Raw genomic sequence first — 21,332 nt, 5'->3', positions numbered from 1 at the left:
CGCGGGGCAGCCATCTTGGGATCACGTGACCTTCCAGTGCTCGGCCGCGCCTGACCTCGGAAGTAAAACAAAACCCTTCTCCGTTAAAAAATAAATAAGTGGGAAGATTTGTTTCGTGTCAGGCTTGAAACACTATAATAAATATAAGTTGAACCAACGGACAGTAGTTGCGAGAAGTTGTGGGTGGGGTCAAAGTTTTTAACCTGTTCTTTCTATGAGCCTCACACTTTTATTTTCTTTCTTGATTTTATTATCGCAAGAAGCGCTATACAGTCCTTATCTCACAGTACATGAGGATAAGATTAAAATAAAAGCGGCCAATAGGTGCCCGACTCAGCACAGGGCATTCTGGGGATTGTAGTTTTCAATCTTCTTCGTCTCACATCTTATTTAATTTATTTAACGGGGAGAGGGAGCGATGGCTGTACAAACTTGGTTCTACTATACAAGAAAAATAAGAATTAAAGAAATCGGTTTAAAATAATAACCCGCAAAGTCTCAACTGGCCGCGTTGTATTCTGGGAGTTGTAGTTCCTACTCCACTTTATTTTGGCGGCGCCTGTTTTTTTTTACGGCAAAGAGGCAAAGGAAAACAAGGTAAACAATCTATCGCCCGCCAGTCCCTTTGCCGCTCTCGTTTTACGACGCTGCCTGACACGGAATACGGCTGACGGGCGGGAAGGCGCCTTTTTCACTTAGAAGGGAAAGAAATAGAGAAGAGGGCGGTAGGGTGGGGAGGAAAGGAAAGGCGCTGAAGAAACCAAGCAAGGAATGAAGACAGGGAAAGGGGGCGACCCGAAGGCAGGAATCCCTTGGCTGTGGAGAGAAGAGAGCTCCTGAGCAGAGGGAGAGGGAAAGACAGGGGAAGGAAAAGAAAAGAAAAGGATGGGGGAAGACACTTAATTTGTGTGTGTGGGGGGGGGGGGTCTTGGAAGGGCGCACAAAGGGGGGCTAGGAGCTCCTTCCCCATATTAGAAATTGAAATAGATTTTTTAAAAGTTTGAATGTACAAGTGTAGGGGGAAGAGAGGGAAAGGTGGTAGGGAATAAAGAGTGTGGGGGGGGGGGGTTGAATGTGTGTGTAAGAGGTGGGGTACATGGGTGGAAAAGTTGTCTCGGAGAGAGGCTTCCTGGCTTGGGTGGGAGAGGACACTGGCTTTGGGAGTGCCAGGCCATAGCTGGACTGGTGGATTTGGTGTGGCTGAAATCTCCGTTTGGATCCCAGCGTGGGGCTTAGATAGGTGGAGGGAGGGGGAATCGATGATGTGGTGCAATTCAGATCACTTTGATCATTGTCTGTGGCAGTGTTAGTTTTGACTGGAGAGGTAGTGTGGTGACCACAAACACTAAGCAAGGAATGCTGTGAAGAGAGTTGCACCCTCTCAGAATCTTTGGCAGCTGAAAGGGAGAGTCTCCCTGCAGAGCCTTTTAGATGCATTTGGAGCTTCCAGGGGTTCTGTGTAAAAGCTGTTGTCCAGCTGAAGTGGATTCCTGTCATGATTAGGCAAAGCCCATTGACTGCCAAAGGGAAACAAGGGAGGTAGTCCTAACAACCTTTGGTTATCGAGAGAGTTGTGTGATTTTTTTCCTGTCAAATGGAAATGAGTGGAAATTGGGTATTCCTGGAGTTTCACAACCTTCAAACGCATCTTCTGTAAAGTGCGAATGGCTTTTCTCGGCTTTCAGAACTGAGCTGTATTTACTCCTTTGCTGCGGTTTAAATTGTTTCATGAAAGCTGCATGCATGGGGGAAGGACTTTAAAAAAAGCTGTGTAATGAACTTTACCATGGCTTTGTGGGCTGGGAGCTATGCCCAGCTTATAGGATGATCCTCTGGACCAGACAATTTGCCCACTGTGGGGTCAGATGGTTCTTCCGTTCTCGGAGTCTCTGTTTCTCTCAGGCTGCTGAAGGCATGATGTTCCGGAACGTCCATAAGGTGCTCTGCGTGGCAGAGAAGAATGATGCTGCTCGAGGGATTGCAGATATCCTTTCCAATGGCAGGATGAGGCGGGTAGGACAATTTCATAATTCTTCGAATATAATGATGATGATAATGCTCATATATACTGTTCCTAGACAGATTAGTGCCCAACTCAGAGCAGTGAACAAAGTCAGTGTTACTATTCCCACACCACAGCTAGGGAGTTGGAGCTGAGAGGAGTGGCTTACCCAAAATCACCTACTGAGTAGTGGGATTCAAACTAGCAGAATACTGATTCACATCCCAATCACTGTGCTACAGCAGTTCACCTCACTAAGTGTTACCTGTTTTCCAATGTGGCACTTTGTCCACATTTCAGGAAAATAGGTATGACCCTCACCCAGTGGGACTTGTGAAACAGCCACTGCTGGAGGAACAAGTAAGCTGAGAGCTTCACTGAATGGCAGGACTCTTGCCAGAGATGGAGGGTGGCTGTTTTGGTTGAAGGTAATTGTGGATGTGGCTCTTGGTAAGTATTAGAATAAGTACCACTGAGCTACCTTGTCCTGAAGGTTTGAGGTGGGTAACAAGAGGTTGAAAATGAAATATCAAATATCCAGTGGGAATGTGATTGAATGCATCTAAAAGTCCCAACAAGTTTATCTTCTGTTCCTGAAGCCATCACAAATTAAAAGAATGCTACTAGAAGATGTCATGTGTTTAGAAATTGGCATGTTTTCAGGGAGTTCCACTCTTGTATAGCCAGCACTGAGGGTCACTTCAGATGTGATAGCATCAGAGCTAGTGTCACGGGCTGGCTTGTTCAGACAGCTTCCAAGGCCCCAGGGAGGGTGTGCCACCAACTCTGAGGGACAGATTTTAAAAGGGCACAAAAGAGTTGTGTCTTGCTGCAGGAGGAGAAAGTGCACATGCACTGAAGGAAAATTGTAGTTTTACCAAGACCTCCCTAAATCTTGGAATTAACCCTAGTCAGTGTTCCCACACAGAAAGCATTTGGATGCATTCTGTGTAGATGCTCATCTATGAAACTGCAGGGATGCACACACACTGGAAAGCTGTCTGTCTTCTCCACATATGTCTGCACAGCAAAATCTGTGCTTATCACAGGTACTTAAAATGACATGGGCATAAGTAAATTTATACAAAGTTTATACAAAGTTAGGGATTGTTCCACTATAAGTGCAGAAACTTTGAACCCTCTGTCACAGGGCTAGAATTGTTTTAGCTGTAGCATGATTTAGATGCAGTTTGTTGTTGAGTGGAGGACCCGTGGTCTTGTGTGCTCACTTCCCCTGCTTGCATGAAGCTCAATAATTAAACTCTTCCACTTTCACAGCAAATCATTTTTTGTGATTGCGCGGGGATCCCAAACTGGTTTGTTTTCAGTTGTCCTGGCAAGGATTAGATTCTGGTTTGGAAGGTAGAGGACAAACCACAGTTTATCAGTTGGGAAATGGAGGAACTGGTTTGCTATTAATGTGATGGTTCCAGTTATTAAGTGGGGCCTGCAGTGGGGAGGGAGGAAGCCTAAAAAATTCACCCTGGGTTGTTTTCAGGTAATACCAAACATCCAAACCATTTTTGTTATATCAAAATTCAGCTTATGTATTGATTTGATTGAGTGAGAACTAGCAGCTTTTTATATCAGGATTGTTTTGCTTCTGTCTAGAGAGAAGGGATTTCCAAATTCAACAAGATCTATGAATATCAATATCACATGTTTGGTCAGGTATGTGTCAAATTATCATTAGCAATTGCTTTCTCGTTCTTTAAATATAAGTATAGCTATAAAATATACATACACACCTCTTCAAGATTGCAAGCACAACAGTGATTTCCCAGGGATCATGTTGCTACAATACCCACTTATAACAAGTCTAAAAAGTAAGCATGCATGGATGTTTTGTTATCAGTTGTAGGTGTTGGTGGCAAAAGAGTACAAGAAAACATTAATTTCCAAAGGTAGCACAGAAGAACAAATTGAAGTCAGCGAATGGAAGAAAGAAAACGTTTAACACTTTGTTAAAGCAGAAAGAGCAGATAAGGATAAGGAGCTGGATAGTGTGCTGATGTCGAAACTGAATTCCCTCATTGCAAGGGCTGCTAGCGTTGAGGACTAAGTGGAGCCTCCATGGCCATAGGCAGTGTACTCAGTTTACTGCATGCTGAGGACAAGAAACATGGGAGGGCTCTTGCCCTCACCCCAAAACAAGAACCAAATCCATGTAATACCTTTCATTGGACCAACCAAAGTAGCAAAAAATTCTGTGCAAGCTTTTAGTGGGGCTCTCTCAGGCTTGACATTACAAAATTTTAAAAGACAGAAAGGTAACAGGTAGAATCTTCAGGAAAGATCTTTTTCAATTTTGTCACATAAGCCTGATGAAGAGCTCTGCTGAGCTCAAAAGCTTGCACAGAGTTTTGTGCTGATTTGGTTGATGCAATAAAAGGTACACAGATTTTGTTTTTGGATTTTGTATGGACCAATATTTCTCGACAGCTTTTTCTGTTGTCCTCGTGCCCTGCTTGTGAGCTTCCCAGAGAAACTGAGTAGGGTCAGTGCTTGTAACGGTAGTGCTAAATGAAATGGACCCTTGGCCAGATTGATCAAGACATTTCATGTTTTACTGTGAAACTGACTTTAGAAACATTCTCTAGCTTCTACATCTAAACTGGCTGTATGCTTTTGCATTTTTCTGTAGAATCATGAAGGCTAGAACTAGCTTACTGTTTGTGGATGAGAAATCTCTGTGTTCAGAAAATGTGGCTTTGGGGGAAGTCAAATTCCTTAGTTTGTGGCTACGGCTTTACAGATTTCTCACTCCTTCTGATTCAGCTCTGGGTAGTGGGGCTTTGTGCCTTAATTTAACTTTGACTGGAGCTAACCTTTGTACCTTTTCCTTCTACAGAACGTCTCTGTGGTAATGACTTCCGTTTCAGGACATCTCCTGGCTCATGATTTCAAGATGCCATTTAAAAAATGGTTTGTATCACCAAGATCTCTGAGGGGAGTTATAAATGTTTGCATGTTTGCAAGCGTATGCTCAGACCTAAGGAGCAAAACCTGTCAGGGGAATGGGTTGCTGGTATTCTTGGAGATGTGTTCAGAACATCCTTTTTATTGCTTGCTTCAGGTTTCTGTGTTTTAACCTCATTTTGATACGCTTTCCATCAGGCATAGCTGCAACCCACTTCTCCTCTTTGATGCAGAAATTGAGAAATACTGCCCTGAAAACTACATAGACATCAAGGTTTGTATTGCCGCACAGTTAAGGTTATCTGCAGGTTACTTTTCATCAATTTTCTATCATCTTCCTCGTCAGAACTTTGTCCAGCATGACATCTGTCGGTTGCATTCCTCGGTTGTCTTGGGGTTGGGGGTGATGGTGGACTGCTTCGTTGAAAGCTGGTGTGAACGGGGGCAGGGGTGGTACTATTTTAATCATGGTTGAGCTTCCTTTCCAACCAGCAGCCAGGTGCATAGAGAGAAAGCTCCTCCTTTTAAAACAACACCTAGGAAGCAGTGTTGGGAGCATCAAGCAAAACAATGCGCTTTACAAGGAGAGAACTGTTTCTCAGTATTAAGTTGAACAAAGGCAGATGCAGGTAGGGGTCAATCAGAGTCTTTGCAGACTGGAGACCTCTCATAGCTGACACCAGCCCTCTTGTCTGAGTGCACATATTCCTGGTGACTATCCTGTGAGGAAATTCTAGTTTGAAGAGGACAGAAAAGAGAATAATCTTAGTGGGAAGTGCCCATCAGTATCTGGTCTGTGGGTGTATTTGCAGAACCTCTGCTGTGTATGAGGAGTAAAGTTTTAGACGTACTTGGACTCTTCTGGAGTTCCTTTGTTCTTGAAGCATGTTTGACAGGACTCTGCCTGCCCAATACTGTCAGGGGGCATTTATGTTCTCGCCACCTGCTGCTTATGTGACAGGCAGTGACTTGGTCTGCCACTGTTGCAGTTGGGTTTTCTGTCCCCTTATCTCGTCCTGTTACTGATTTCCAGCGAACCCTGGAAAGAGAAGTTCAGCACTGCCAAGCTCTGGTGATCTGGACAGACTGCGACCGCGAAGGAGAGAACATCGGCTTTGAGGTCATTCACGTCTGCAAAGCAGGTGCCTTGCAGGTGGGGTGGGGTGGGAGTAGTTTTAAAAGTAATGCTCCAGATTATAGGAAAATGGGAAACATGAGTCCCAAACCACATAGAACAGGAATTTCCAGTCTGCTGCTCTCAAAAACCCTTTTCTGCCTCATGATTCTAGCAAAATCAAAAAGAGTCCAGTAGCACCTTTAAGACTAACCAATTTTATTTTATTGTAGCATAAGCTTTCGAGAATCAAGTTCTCTTCATCAGATGCCTGATCCGAACTGGTCAAATACAGAAGAGGAGGGGAGGGGAAAGAACAGGACATATATCTTTCCCCTCCCCTCCTCTTCTGTATTTGACCAGTTCGGATCAGGCATCTGATGATCATGATTCTAGGCATCTGAAAAAGAATGGGATGTCTAATAATCTCTAGACCTCAAAGCCTTCTACTAATTTGTCCCAGTGTTGACCCGCGGGAGTCATTCTGGTACAGACGACACTGTAAATATGTATGAGCGATACTTTGTTGGTTGCAGTGTAGCCAGTGAAAGTGATTTGCAAACAATGGGCCACTTCTCTGCTTTGTTTGTCTTTTGCAAGTTATCACATTTTCCTCTTCTTATATCTACAAATGGTCTCCCTTCAGCATCTAACAAATTGAGCCCTGAATCCCAGAAGCAACAATTGTTAGTCTTTAGAATACCAGAAAGCTTTTTGTGTGTTTGTTTTTCTTGCCACAGACCAATACAGGCCCTGAATCAGTTCCTTCTGCATTCTAATTTTAATTTTTTCAAGGGCTATGTCTTATCAGGGCCACCAAGAATGAAAAACAGAGCAATTTTAAAAACACATCATAAAATGAGTTTAAAACTGGAAGTAGCTTCCATTGTGACATCTGAAGCTTGCTTTATTTATTAATTTTATTTATAGTCCGCCTTTCTAACTGAGACTCAAGGCGGATTACATAGTTTGAGATTAGTACAATCAGTAGCAAGGACAAGGGCAGGCATTTCCATACAGTGTCAAGGACATTTCCATAAACAACGTCATAGGGTAAATAAATACAAGTTTACAAAGACATAGCATTAGCAAGGATCCAATACGGAGTTGAAGAACTGCTGAAACAGAACATAATTCTAGGACTGACATTAGACAACATAAAGCACAGGTAGTATATAGGAGTACATAATTGAAAGCAACAGATAATATGTAAGACAACATAGTGGTGAAGTTCCTAACTCATTAGCAAAGCATCTGAAACCCCCTGCCTACAATACCGCCCTCCTATCTGAGTAAAAAAGCCTTTTTGAATAATTAGGTTTTGTATTGTTTGCAGAAAGCCAGGAGCATTTACAGCACCTCTTTAATCCATTACGTTGCCACCTGACTGGAGGAAAAAATGCCCTGACCTTTTAAGCTCTATGCACTGGAAAGCTTCAGCTGCTTTTATATATTAAGCCTCTGTTCAAGGGGCAGGCTGTTTTTCTCCTGGCTTTTCGGCAAGCATGTTAAGTTGGTCTCTCTGGTTGACAGTGAAGCCGAGTCTCCAGGTGTTCCGAGCTCGTTTCTCTGAGATCACACCTCGTGCCATCAGAAGTGCCTGTGAGAACCTTGTCCAGCCCAATCAGAATATCAGCAATGCCGTGGACGTTAGGCAAGAGTTGGACCTCAGGATAGGTATGGGAGCAAAGGGTGATGGTGCAGTTTATGGACAACATCCTATATGTAGCATAAATACTTAGGATGCTGGGTAAAGGGTCTCCCAAAAAGCAGGTGCTTGGTTTGTATGTGTTGAGCTTTCCCACACAGTAGATTTTTGGCTTTTATTTGCTTTCAGGCATCTGAGTCAGTGCACTAATGGTTTATTTCTCAGTTTTTTTTGTGCTTTGGTCTTGAAATCTGACTGCATCCAGTATGAAGGTTGGATCCAGCCAGTCCCACACTCTTTCAGCCTAATGTATCAAATGTTGTAAGCCACTTTGGGTTTCCATTGGGGAGAAAAATGGGGTCTAAAGTATTGTCCAGTTCTTATCTTCATCTCACATGTTTTTTGTCCATGCCGATCCAGTGATTCCCAGCATAACCTTTTGGGAGGACAGAGGGAACCCCTTTCCCTTTTTTTCACTAAGGGGAACCATAGTTGGGTCCAACACTAAGTTTGCAGGCTTATACGGTGCCCCCCTGTGCCGCCTGCCCCCACTCCAAGTGCAGATGGATGTTTTTTCTTTACTTTTTTTGTAATCTTTTCTCCCTTTCTTCATCCAGGGGCTTCCTTCACCCGATTTCAGACACTGAGGCTCCAGAAAATCTTCCCTGATGTTTTGGCAGAACAGCTAATCAGCTATGGGAGCTGCCAGTTCCCCACACTGGGATTTGTGGTGGAAAGGTTTAAAGCCATTCAAGCATTTGTGCCTGAGACCTTTTATAAAATTAAAGGTATGTCAGAGAATATTGCATGTGGGAACTCAGAAGTGTGATCATGATCTGTACGTTTACCTTGGTAAGAATTGTCCAGCAGTTGTCTAGTGTCCACGGGGACTAGTATCTTGCTTTCCCTGCAAATGAAACTTGAATATCTATCTCCTAATTTTGCAATCTGTGCCAGAATGGATTTATGCATGGGCCCCTTTATAGCTTTAAGTATCGTGTTGCCACATGTGTCTTTATAGCTTTGAGTATTATGTTGCTGGATCTGTCATATTTTTACCCCATCCTTCCTCCAAGGAGCTCAGATTGGCATAGATTGCCCCCCTCTTTTTTCTAGCAACAACTCTGTGAGATTAGGCATCTTTTCTCTGCAGTGACTCACGATCATGAAGACGGCACTGTGGACTTCAACTGGAAGAGGAATCGTCTCTTCAACCATACGGCATGCCTTATTCTCTATCAGATATGCATGGAGGTAGGAAACCACATTGTCCAGTTGGTACCCTCTTGGTATTCAAAAGCATCGTTCAGAGCTTCCCTCTCAGGCTTTTTGTTTGTTTTGTGTTCTTAGGATCCACTGGCCACGGTTGTGGAGGTTGGGAGCAGGCCCAAAAGTAAATGGAGACCCTTGCCACTGGACACTGTGGTATGCTCAGGAAAAAGCAATTTTGATATGTTATTACAATAAGCCTGTAATCAAAGTCCCTGCAGTGCAGACCATAGCTGATATTCTCTTTGAAAGCCTCTGAGAAAAAGGATCTACAAATATGTTTTGTGGACCATCTGCTCTTCAAGTTAGCCAGTTTTAAGAGCCAGTATGGGGCCATGGTTAGAGGGTCGGATTAAGATCTAGGAGGCCCAGGTTTGATTTCCTACTGTGTCATAGGCCAGTCACACACTCAGCCTAACCTACCTCACAAGATTGTTATGAGGATAAAATGGAAGAGAGGAAATTGTGTAAGCTACTTTGGGTCCCCATTGGGAAGGAAGACAGTATAAACTATGTAAATACATTTTCTCTTATGAGACTCACAGTGCAATCCTAAGCAGTGTTACACTCTTCTTAGTCTTTTGACAGGTTTTGACGAATGTAGCTCTGCTCAGGATCCCACTAACTTTCAGCACTTGATATGTGTTTTCCTGTTTCTGAAATGTGGCAGACCCCCTTGTGCACAGAGGCTTCTTTGTAACCTGCCTTCTGGGAGTCTTACCCAGATCTCTTATTTCCACCCTCCAACTGTGAAATCGTTAGAAGGCACTGCATTCTCTTTTTAAAAATCAAATTGAGTGGGAACTGGGCATTGAGTTTCAGGCTGTATATGAGAAGGGCTGGGGAAGAAAACGCCTACTAATGCTAAATGTTTCAAGTGCCTGACAACGCACTGTAATTGAAGTGTTGAAGCTAGTATCTCCGCTAGTATCTCTGCTTATTTTAGATGCAAGTGTTGTGAGCTATTATCTTGCAGTGATGGTGTGACTATTTCTTCATCCCTTTCTAACACAGGAACTTGAGAAGCTGGCTTCTCGTAAGTTGAAAATAAATGCCAAGGAAACCATGAAGATTGCTGAGAAGCTCTACACTCAGGGGTAAAAATCCCCCCTTTTTGCACTGTGGGTACAAAACAAGCAATTTTTGGAGGAGGCTTCTAATCTGGAGCAGGTGCAGTGGGAGACAGAGTGATCAAGGCTGCATTCAAGTTATTTTGAGCTCATTCAAATGATGACATTGTTTATAGGCTTTGTTGAGCTTGATGTCCTCTCCCATACCCCAAGCAGGGCAAACTAGAAATCCAATGAAAAACCTTTTGTCTCCTCTCTTTTTTAAAAGGTACATAAGCTATCCTCGAACAGAGACCAATATTTTCCCCAAAGACATCAACCTCCCCAACTTGGTGCAGCTTCAGACTCAAGACCCCCACTGGGGAGCTTTTGCACAAAGGGTTCTAGACCAGGGTGGGCCTACTCCCCGGAATGGAACTAAATCGGATCAGGCCCATCCCCCTATTCATCCCACAAAATATGCTGGTAATTTGCAGGTGAGGCTATATGGCTGGGTACACTTTCGTGTCGTTTGCATTAGCACTGCTTAGTTGCTTGTTAAAGTGGCATTTAATAATTGGAGTGTGTGTGGATGCGGGTGTAGAAGGATGGGCTCAGTGATGGAGCATCAGCTTGGTATGCAGATGCTCTCAGGTTCAGTCCCTGGAATCTCCAGTTACAAAGGACCGGACTGTAGGTGACGTGAAAGACCTCTGCGAGACTCTGAAGAGATGCTGCCAGTCTGAGTAGACAATACTGATCTTGATAGACCAAAGGTCCGATTCAGTATAAGGCAGCTTTGTGTGTTCACCTGCTGCTGCCAGAAAGCATGGGACACATTATCCTTATTTAGAATCAGTTTAATGTGTCTTTTAAAATACCAAGAAGTCTTTACAATGGCAAGGAAGAGGGTTCCCGACCATGTACCCAGAATGGGCTTGAAAACCGAAGCGTGGAGTGGGTCAGCTAAGAGGGCTCAAAGATGGCCAACAAACTTGTGTGAAATGTGGAAATAGGACTAGTCCACTCAGGGTCCCAGTCCCAGAACTGAAAAAAATGAACCACCTTGGTGTCTGTCCTGAATATTTCAGTCCTATGTTGGGTGTCTCACATTAAGGAATTCCAGTGCAAAATGTGTTGAGCACGGCTTCCAGACATGCAAGTGTCACAGTTTGCCTTGAAATCTAGAGGAATTTGCCAATGGAGCTCTTGTCCGTAGCTTTTAAATCTTAACAGTGGCACTGCAAGCAGCCTCCTGCAAACTCGTTAGTGAGCTGCTGCCCGAGTTCTCCTAACATCCTTTGAAAATGCCTGTGCTTTGGTAGTGTGACAGGGGCTGGTTCTCCGCCTACAAGGACTGCTGCAAGAGTTCGGCTTACTCCATGCCATCAGCAGCGCAGAAGAGGACTGGCATCCCCTTCTGGGCCTGTGCTACTGCTGGCCTGGGGAAAGCTTGGACTCCGCTGGTTTTGGCATAAGCCCAGGAGGGTGATAGTCGTACCTTGTTTGGGGTGACAAAATACCCCAGATCTCCTGTCAGTGGTAATAATTGTGTCATATCTTTAAATAAGATGTGATCTGATCACAGTGTTGAGATTCTAAGGAGGCTGTTCCTTTATATATCTGCATTTCACTACTCTGGGCTTGTTTCTTTCTAGTTAAGATGCACCTTCACTCCACAACAAAAGATAGGAGGTGAGATCTACCAGGAGAAGGAAGCTAATTTTGTCCCTTTCCTGCTCTCACTGAGTGACCTTGGACCAGTCACACACTTCAGCCTATCCTATCTTGCAGGGTTGTTGTGAGGATAAAATGGAGGAGGGGAGAATGTTGTTAGCTACTTTGGATCCCTTTTGGGGAGAAACACGGAGTATAAATGAAGTACTCTGTAAGCAGTTCTAATTCAAAACAAAAATCTACCTTGGCTATTAGACCTTTGGGAAACTCATTGATTTTAGAATGTAAGGTGAAGGGGAGTGTCTTAGCTATTATATTTATTTTGTATTGATTTTACTTCATTTGTATCCCATTTTTCTCCCTAGTGGGACCCCAATGTGGCTTGCAGCATTTTCCCCTTCTCTGTTTTATTCTCACAACAACCCTGTTACATCATGTCCACTTGTGTCTCAGAATGGAAGCAAGGCAGGATGGGGTGTTTGCTGTTCTCCTTGGCAGCAGTTCATTTCGTGTCTGTCTTTGTTTTGCATGCCTGCTATCAGGGGAACGAGCAGCGACTGTATGAGTTCATCGTGCGTCACTTCCTGGCTTGCTGTTCCCAGGACGCTAAAGGGCAGGAAACGACAGTGGAGATTGACATTGCCAGTGAGCGTTTCATAGCTCATGGACTCATGATCTTGGCCAGAAACTACCTGGAAGTCTATCCGTATGAGAAGTGGAGTGACAAGGTGATGGCAAATGCCTGATCTTCATGCAGGAAAGCAAGTATATGGGGCTGGTTTGGATTTAATGTTGGACTTGGCCAGATTTGGCCCACAAAGGATACTGACTTTCCCCACTCCACCTTGGTTATCATCTTAGATGCAAAAGTGTGCAAAATAACATCAAACCTTGCTTGGAAATGAAAGTTCTTTTGGAAGTGGAAGTTGATGTGTTGGCCATCTACTTCCCATTAGAACATGACAAAAAAACCCTGCCCCGTTGGATCAGGCGAAGGGTCTTTCTAGCTTCAAAAGTGCTACTGAAGTAGATCCTGGAAGGTTTCCCTGTCTTCCCTATTGGATTAGAAAGACTTGAAACCGTTACACCTCCATGCCGCACATCAGAGAGAGTCCAAGTTTCATGTACCCCTCAGGAAGCTGGTTTCACTTCAGCTCTGTTTTTCTCTCTCCTTCTTCCCCCTTCCAAAAAACCCCCACAGGTTATCCCTGTGTATGAGAAGGGGTCTCGCTTTCAGCCCAGCACTGTGGAGATGGTTGACGGGGAGACCAGCCCGCCCCAGCTGCTCACAGAAGCGGATCTTATTTCCCTCATGGAGAAACACGGCATCGGTCAGTACTGCGCTCGGCAGCATAAGGGAAGCATGTAACCGCTTGTTCTGAAAGATGCTTGTTTCCTCACACTCCAGCTCTGTTCAAGTGATCTGAAAAGTATCTAAGTTTATGGCAGTTTATCTTTTTTTCTGTGTCTCAATGTGGAGAACATAACAGTAAACATTTTGTGGAGTGGTGGTGGTTCTTTTTTTTTTTTAAAGGGCAGTAGAAGAATACAAGGGGGAAGGAGCCAAGGATTGTGCAGCTGTTCACCAAAAGTATTTACAGGTGGAGTGGGTGGTGCCCACAAGGGGTCATGTGCCAGTCACCAAGCTGGGGACACATTGTGGGCACAACTAGCCAGATACAAACTTGTGTCCCTGCTTATTGCCCAGTTTGTGGTGTGCTTAATTGTCTGCCTTTTAAAGCAAATACACGAATCCATGCCCGTGAAATACGGTTCTCAGATAGCAGGGCTGCATGAAACATTGTCTATTTTATTTGAAATATTTACAGCTGGTTTTTCAAAACCCAGCTCAAAGTGATGTATGCAATAAAAATATTGAATAAGTAGAGGAGTAAGATGGGAAGTTTGGAAGTCCCCCTCCTTGTTCAGAGCACTTAACAAAATATGCTTTTCCAGGAACTGACGCTACCCACGCCGAGCACATTGAGACCATCAAATCCCGCATGTATGTGGGTCTTACTCCAGAGCAGAGGTTTCTTCCAGGGCACCTGGGGATGGGGCTGGTAGAAGGTAAGGATGGCATGCAGAGGTGTGAAGGCCTAGAAAAATTTAAGAGGAAAACTGTCCTATGATTTTTTCCCCCCTTTTGGAATGAGTGAAATTTTACTAAGTTATACACACTCAGAATGTATGTTTCTTTTTACAAAACTTGTTTTCCAATTTCAAACTATTATTGAATACCTTTCAAATGGCAAAAATTAATATATATAGCCTAAGATAGCAGGATTTGAGTCCAGTGATACCATAGAAACCAACAAAATTTCAGATCATAAGCTTTTAAGCATCAAAGCTCCCTTCTTCAGATATGTTGACTTTCGAAAGCTTACCTGAAAATCTTGTTGGTCTCTTAGGTGCCACTGGACTCAAATCATACTGTTCTACTGCAGATGAACAAAGCTTCCTACTAAAACTGTGTGCTAACATAGTATGGATGGAAATTTGCAGGTCTCTCAAGCATATTGGGGAGCTGGGTATATTTGCAGTTTTCTCATAGAAAGCTACAGCACTTATGCTTATTCCATTAATACACCGTTGGTGCTATATTATGTGCTCTATTATAAGTGATACACTTATACTGTTCATATCCTAAACAAAATAACCTACTCTCTACTGAGTCAGACATAGGGTTGCAAGCCATTGGCTGGCATCTGCCAAGACACTGGAAGGGGGTCAGGGACATGGAGGAGATGCTGTCGCATCAACAACATAATGTCATTTCTGGGGTTTTACCATAGAGCTTTCTCTAACTCCTAGAATGACATGATGTCACTTCCAGGTTCACCCTAGAAATAATACCATGCTGTTGCTCTGATGGCATTTTCTCCTTATATAGCAAGAGACCTAGCAACTTGACTCAGACCCCCAGTCTGTCAAGGTCAGCCTTGTCTCCTGTGACTGGCAAAGGCTTTCTAGGGTCCCAAGTGCAGGTCTTTTCACATCACTTGCTACCTGATTGATTTTAACCAGAGATGCTGAGGACTGAACTTGGGACTTTTGCATGCCAAGTGGACGCTTTACCTCCGAGACATGGTCTTTTCCCAGCTAGAGTGGGCAATTCTCAGCAAAAGTTGGGTCAGTGGTTGGGCTCTCAACATAAGTCAGATTCATATGTTCCTCAGGCTACGATTCCATGGGTTATGAAATGTCCAAGCCTGACCTCCGAGCCGAGCTAGAAGCAGACTTGAAGCTAATTTGCGAGGGAAAGAAGGACAAATCAGTTGTGCTGAGGGAGCAGATCCAGAAATACAAGCAAATCTTTGTCGAAGCCGTGGAAAAGGCAAACAAGTGCGTACTGAAGCCTCACTTATATTTATTTTTTGACATTTGCCCGTTTCTCTCCCCAAAGAGAAGCTTTCTACACTGCTCTAAATAGATTCTTGATGATTTCTGTTCTGCACGGTGACATGATGCTTTGCATGGTTTGGCCTTTTGTAAAAGTTTTCCCTTCTCCGCTCTATAATCTTGGGCATGTCACCTGCATCTGACCAAGTGGGTCCCGGTCATTTCTGCCTTTGGTTAACCCACCATGGCAAGAGTGACTCCCTTAGTTTCGACTCCCAAGGAACCTGTCTTGTATGTCAAGGAATTCTGCCTCTAGAGTGTGATGATCCACAACTTTTCCATTTACAGGCTGGACGAGGCTCTTTCTCAGTATTTTGGGGAAGTGACCCGTGTTGCCCAAGAAGAAGAAATCTATCCAGCAATGCCAGATCCTGTCAGAAAATGTCCTCAGTGCCACAGTGACATGGTCTTGAAGACCAAGAAGAACGGCGGGTCAGTGAGTTTGTGTGTGTCGCTTTTTAAGAAATACAACCTGACATGGTAGAAGCCAGCTTTGGAGCAGTCTTGCTAATGGATCTCCCTCTTACTAGTCCACAAAACTATTTTACTAGGCAGGTTGTTAACCTGTACCTGTTAGTTATGGACTGAAAACAAAGTGGGGAGAATCGCTTGTGGTCTTACTTACTAAAACTTCCCTGTTGCGTCACTTGGAAGTGGACTTTGCTCACCCCAGGCATGTGTGTCAATTTACAATCTTATTTTTAGTCTGCCTCTTTTTTGCTGAGACTCAAGGTAGAATACAGGATATAAAGCAGTGCTGTCAGACAGCATAAGACAACTAATGAACAGTGCAATAAGATTAGGAATACAGAATTGGAGAACAATGCAAACAGCAAACTAAGGCAACGGTGTACCATGAACAATACAAACAGTTGATTACAGCTATAATGCAGTAAAAGCAGGTGATGCCTACAATAATCATTGCAATAGACTACAATTCTGTTCCATTATAAAGGTGCCCTCCTGGTCTATTCCATTCTCTTACAGTTTAAAAATGTCCTCCTCAACACTTCTATTTTCCACATGTGAAATGACAAATGAGGGATTCCAGTGAGGTTAGCCATGTTACTCTTTTGAAGCATAACAAAAATCCAGTGGCACCTTAAAGACTAACATTTGTTCCAGTAGGTGAAGAATGTGTTTAGTTTTTGATGAGTTCCAAAGGAAAGTGCAGCATGAAAGTGCTGAATTGGAACTCATCAAGAAGCTAAGCACCTTCTGTCATCCTGGTTTAAACCAAGACTTGGAATTACTCATTCATAATTTCCAATAACCTAAGAGGACTGTCCTTTTAATAACTTCAACAGACCATTCTTAATGTGTTGTATCATACCATAACTATTTATTAATGTTGATCAGTCTTGTCATGCTTAAAAGTGCCTCTTTTTAAATTAGTTTATCCACACAAATTTTATTGCACTTTTGTTTATAGTCACCTCACATGAAAGCTCTGACCTCTTCCATCATCCATTAAACCACCCAACTGGTTCAAGCCCCCACATAGAGAATCTCACCTGATTTAGATCAGGATTGGGTAGCTGTGTTAGTTTGTCTGTTGCAGTAGAAAAGAGCAAGACTCCAGTAGCGCCTGTTAGTCTACCTCTAAGTGCTACTGGACTCTTGCTTCAATTCAGTTCAAGTACCTTTAATGGCATACAGGGACTCTTGCTCTTTTCTACTCATCTGATTTGTTACACCAGGTCTCTCTATGCTCAACTCTTCCCTTTCCCCCTCCCTTTCTGCAAAACAAGTTAATGGGCTTATTTCTCCTATTGTATCTGAGGAAGTGAGCTCTCACAAAAGCTCATACTGGAATAAACATTGTTAATCTTTAACATGCAGGTGGGCTTCCGAAGTGCGAGAGCCTTTCTGGCCCCTGCAGGCAGGCTATTCCACAAGGTGAATGCCACTACAGAAAACGCACATGAACAGTCAGCTGCCAGTCTTCCTCATTTGCAGGGTCTGCCCATTCTGAAGTTTCTTTCTAATAGTTAATCTCCTCTTCCAGATTTTACCTTAGCTGCATGGGCTATCCTACCTGTAAATCTGCAGTGTGGTTTCCTGACTCTGTGCTGGCAGTGAGCAAGGATGATTCTGTCTGCGATGTGTGCAGACCACATCCCGTTCACAGGTAAGCATTTGAATAGAGGGTAAATAGAGAGTTCCATGTGCATCATAACCAGTTCTCCAGTGGTGGCCTCTTGCGGTGGTGAAAGATTACAGAGTAATTCATTCCTGAGTGTGAGTGCATTTACACTTCAGCTAAGGAATGGATCTTCCTCATCACATGAGCAAGAACAAGCCCTGAAATAACTTGTAACATCTCTTCTACATTGACCTGGTGGCCTGATCTCGTCAGATATCAGAAGCTAAACAGAGTCGGCCCTGGTTAGTACTTAGATGGGAGACCACCAAGGAAGTCCAGGGTCACTGTGCAGAGATAGACAATGGCAAACCACCTCTGTTCATCTCTTGCATTGATAACCCTCTGGTATCTCCATAAGTCGGCTGCAACTTGACAGCTCTTTACACATACACCTTTTCTTCTTAGGTTGAAACTGAAGTTCAAGAGGGGCAGCCTCCCTGCTATCATGCCCCTGGAGTTTGTCGGCTGTATTGGAGGCTGTGATGAAACTCTGAGGGAAATCCTGGATCTGAAATATCTGCACGGCCCGCCCAGACCTTTGCAGCCAAACAACCAACCAGCTAACCCTTTGCAAGCCAATCGCTCCCTTAACTGTGTGTCCAACAATCAAAACAGCTTTGCTCGACTACCAACAAACATACCATCGGGCCCACCAGCTTCCCACACAAAGGTGGCACGAAATCCAGCCCCCGCCGTTGTTGATACTGATGAGAATGCTGTGGTGTGCAACTGCAGGGAAGAGGCTGTACTGTTGACAGTCCGCAAAGAAGGACCCAACCAAGGCAGGCGCTTCTACAAATGCAGTGCGGGCAGCTGCAACTTCTTTCTGTGGGCTGACCAAGAAGCAGATGACAGGAGCAATCGAGCACTTGGGGGCAGAGGGGAGAGGGACTGGGGACGCTCGTGGAGTGACGGCTCTTACCCAAGAGGAGGTGACAATGGCAGAGATGAGGGAAGAGGAGCTACCTGCAGGTGTGACCAACCAGCCGTCACCAGGACGGTTCAGAAAGAAGGTCCCAACAAAGGGCGCCAGTTCCATACCTGCTCCAAGCCCAGAGAGCAACAGTGTGGTTTTTTCCAGTGGACTGATGAAAATGTAGCACCAGGTAAGGGGGAAGGAAAGGAATGAATTTGGACTGAAATGGTAGGGGAAGTCCAGCTTTGTGCAAGGCTGCAGTTGTCCATTCGACCAGCATAGCAAAATCCAGTATTTCTGTCAGGTTCCCCCTTTTTAATTAAAAAACCCACACATGTCTAGTCTATAGTAGTGGAACAATATTGAAAGTTGAAAGCAACTTAGGAGGGCCATGGGAGGGGCTTCAAATAACCAAGTCTCAAATATTCTGCCTCTACGTTCCTCATAGTCAAGTGCTTGCTAAGCTTGATATACTCTTCCCCCCCCCCTCCTTTAAGGCACTACTTTCTGTCTTTGGACTCTATGCCATTTTTAAGCTTTAGACACTCTGTAACAGAACCTTTGACTGACCAGACATGGGGGTGGGGGAGGGATAGTGAAGTGGTAGACAAAGACCCTTTCTGTAAAGGGTACCACGCTAAGGTTCTTGTCTCCTAAAGTAGAAGGGATGGCAAAAAAGCTGCCTGTACTTACTGGAGACAGCGCTGGAAAATTCTGTTACCAAAATCTGCAGCCAGTATGGAGTTCAAAAAGATTCTAAAGTGCCAGCATTTTAAAAACATTTTTTGATCCCAAAGGATTGGGGGGTGGGGGTTGATTTTTTAAAACGTTGCTTGAATGCTTAAACCACAACGGAAACATTTGTTCATTATTTTCTGTTTCTGTTACCTCAAGTTGCCCCACTGTTTGGTTTTTATCATCATGTGCTTGTAAATATTTAAGTCCCATCACTTGCTACCTGTTCCCTTTTAACTGGAAATTCTAGGGACTGAACCTGGACAGTAGGCATGCCAAGCAGATGCTCTGCCACTGAGCCACAGCTTCCTCACTGCATTGAGATAGCAACGAAACCCACACTTGTCTGGGCACACGAGGATTTATGTGATTTTTCTTGAATTTTATGTGATGACTTGAATTTCACCCTACAGTAGAAAAGGTGACAGAACATTTACTTGGACATGACCAAACACATTGACCTGTTTTCTCTCTCTTCCCACTTCACAGCAGCAGGCTTTCCTTCAAGCCATTTCCAGGGAAGAGAGACAGGGAGCAATCCCAAAAGGCCAAGCAGCGACTCTTCCATAAGGGCACCCACGGCCAAGCGGTCGAGGACCTGTGGGATCTGCCACCAACCTGGCCACACAAGGAAGACCTGTCCTCAGAATCACTGAACTTTGCCAGCTCCCTGGAACTTGATTCAAGAACATCTGGGGAAAGCTGCGAGGAAGAGGATCCCGTGTGGCACAAATAGTTGGTGTGCGGCTGGGATATCGTGAGTCCGTTTGCAGTTATTTGAAGTCCTTGAGAATATTGACAAAAGATCAGATATGCCTCTTAAGCCAGAGGCAACATTAAACCACTGTTCGTTTCTTCCTCGTGGAAAAAGCTGGACTAGATTTTGGGAGTCCTTCCAGTCGCACTTTTCCCCTGGGCAAGGCTTGCAGCTGTCTCGTTTTCCATTTCAACTGCATGCAGAAAGGGCAAGGCAGCTTCTTTTCCTAACAGCTTTGTACAGAGAGGTGCGAACGTGATTCATTATGAAGCTGTGTACATTCTCCCCCCCCTCCCACGAATTATGCCAAAGGTCATCAAGGCAAAATCAGCAAAGTCATATAACATGAAGCACTTGCTTTGCAAATTTGAAAGTATATTGGGAGGAGACCTGTTTTCTACTGCATGTATGCCTCCAAGCAAAGAAAGAGGAGATGATGAAACTGCAGAAGGAAGCTCCACAGTTTACAGTTCTTTGGTGGGGGAGATGTATGAACGTGATCTGTAAATCCTTACTTGTATAGAATTCAGCAGTATCCTTTATTGAGCACAGGTAGGTGATCATCTTGCTGGATAAAGACACCTTCCTTTCCCCAAGTGAGACCAGATGGCCTCAGCTGGTTTATGCAAGAAGTGTATACATTGTTTTGCAATACATGCAGTTTGACTATCATTTCCCCCAAACCATGCTGCTCTTTAGCAAAAAAGTACTTCTGCTCACCGCTGCCTGGTAAGAACTGGTTTGACTTTTTTATTAAACTAACTTTTACCGGAAGCTTTGTGCTTGTGTGATATTTGAGTGTAACCTTTGTTGGGGCAACAGTAATTGGAACTCTGCACATTCTACGCTGAAGCTTAGCTTGTACCTTTGTAGAATTCAGTTTGTTTTAGGGATGGAAGCAGTTGAACCATGTGTATATCACTTGCTACCTCGTGCAGCCCTGCTTTAATGGTTTCTGAGCTTTTAGCATAATCTTGCCTGCTTGTTTTAAAAGTTCTTCTTTGCAACTTTGAGGCCTGTACCATTCCTGCTCCTTTTTCTGAGCTATGAAGCATTCCTTTCCCAGTCCTCTTTCTACTCATTAACAGAGCTCCCTGCCCCCTCCTCCTGTGCTATTTTCCACTGGTAGAACTGTAGGTGTGTAGTAATAGCTGAAGCCAGCTCATAATATCACAGTTTCAGGAAGGAGGTTTTTCGTTTGTGAAGAACACGCAGTCATATTTTTCTGCATACCTCCACTACTTGAGGATTGTATTAAGATATTATTCATTTCTAGTAGACTAGAGATTTACACTCCATTATAGAGCCTTCACTTTTCCCACAGGTAGGCTCTTGTTAATAAAATGTTACCTGCCCCTACTCTCAGTAAAGCTCCAGCACATGGAAATAGGTATTTTACCTTTTGCCTACTAGCTGGTAACAATTTCTTCTTACACTAGCCTGTAAGACAAAAAACTGCAGGCATCTCTTCCCTAATACTTCACCCCAAACACTCCTACAAAAATCAGGGGGGGAAAGCATACCCCATAACTGCTGGAAGGTTCTTCATGTTTTTTTTTCTCCTCCAAAATGATAAACACTTTTCTGAGAATTGGATGGCAGCATTTAGAACCAACTCGGGCTAGGGAACATTCTATTACCCCATGAAAGCAACGCATATTACCCCCCCCCTTCTTTTTTTTGGGCAGTGCTTTATCA

At 44.0% G+C, this 21,332-nt stretch overlaps 1 protein-coding gene across 3 annotated transcripts; it reads left to right on the top strand.

The window, feature by feature from the left end:
- Window positions 1-1,087: 1,087 nt before the first annotated feature.
- Window positions 1,088-20,972, top strand: TOP3A (DNA topoisomerase III alpha). 3 transcript variants are annotated; one of them, XM_054994879.1, is made up of 19 exons: window positions 1,088-2,013; window positions 3,614-3,673; window positions 4,854-4,927; window positions 5,120-5,195; window positions 5,955-6,063; window positions 7,569-7,712; window positions 8,301-8,471; window positions 8,837-8,937; window positions 9,034-9,108; window positions 9,967-10,049; window positions 10,291-10,498; window positions 12,221-12,406; window positions 12,880-13,009; window positions 13,635-13,748; window positions 14,858-15,023; window positions 15,369-15,512; window positions 17,089-17,211; window positions 17,632-18,332; window positions 19,370-20,972. In XM_054994879.1, the coding sequence occupies exons 1-19, from the start codon at window positions 1,825-1,827 to the stop codon at window positions 19,531-19,533; spliced, it is 3,018 nt and encodes a 1,005-aa protein (XP_054850854.1). In that variant the 5' UTR covers window positions 1,088-1,824; the 3' UTR covers window positions 19,534-20,972. The 3 variants fall into 3 exon arrangements, with proteins under 3 accessions (XP_054850854.1, XP_054850853.1, XP_054850855.1); XM_054994878.1 differs by having other exon boundaries at window positions 19,367-20,972; XM_054994880.1 differs by lacking the exon at window positions 1,088-2,013 and adding an exon at window positions 2,349-2,430 and having other exon boundaries at window positions 19,367-20,971.
- Window positions 20,973-21,332: the final 360 nt, after the last annotated feature.

The sequence above is a fragment of the Eublepharis macularius genome, chromosome 12 (genome assembly GCF_028583425.1).
Source record: "Eublepharis macularius isolate TG4126 chromosome 12, MPM_Emac_v1.0, whole genome shotgun sequence".
Lineage (NCBI taxonomy): Eukaryota > Metazoa > Chordata > Lepidosauria > Squamata > Eublepharidae > Eublepharis > Eublepharis macularius.
This window is presented reverse-complemented; position numbering and strand designations above follow the sequence as displayed.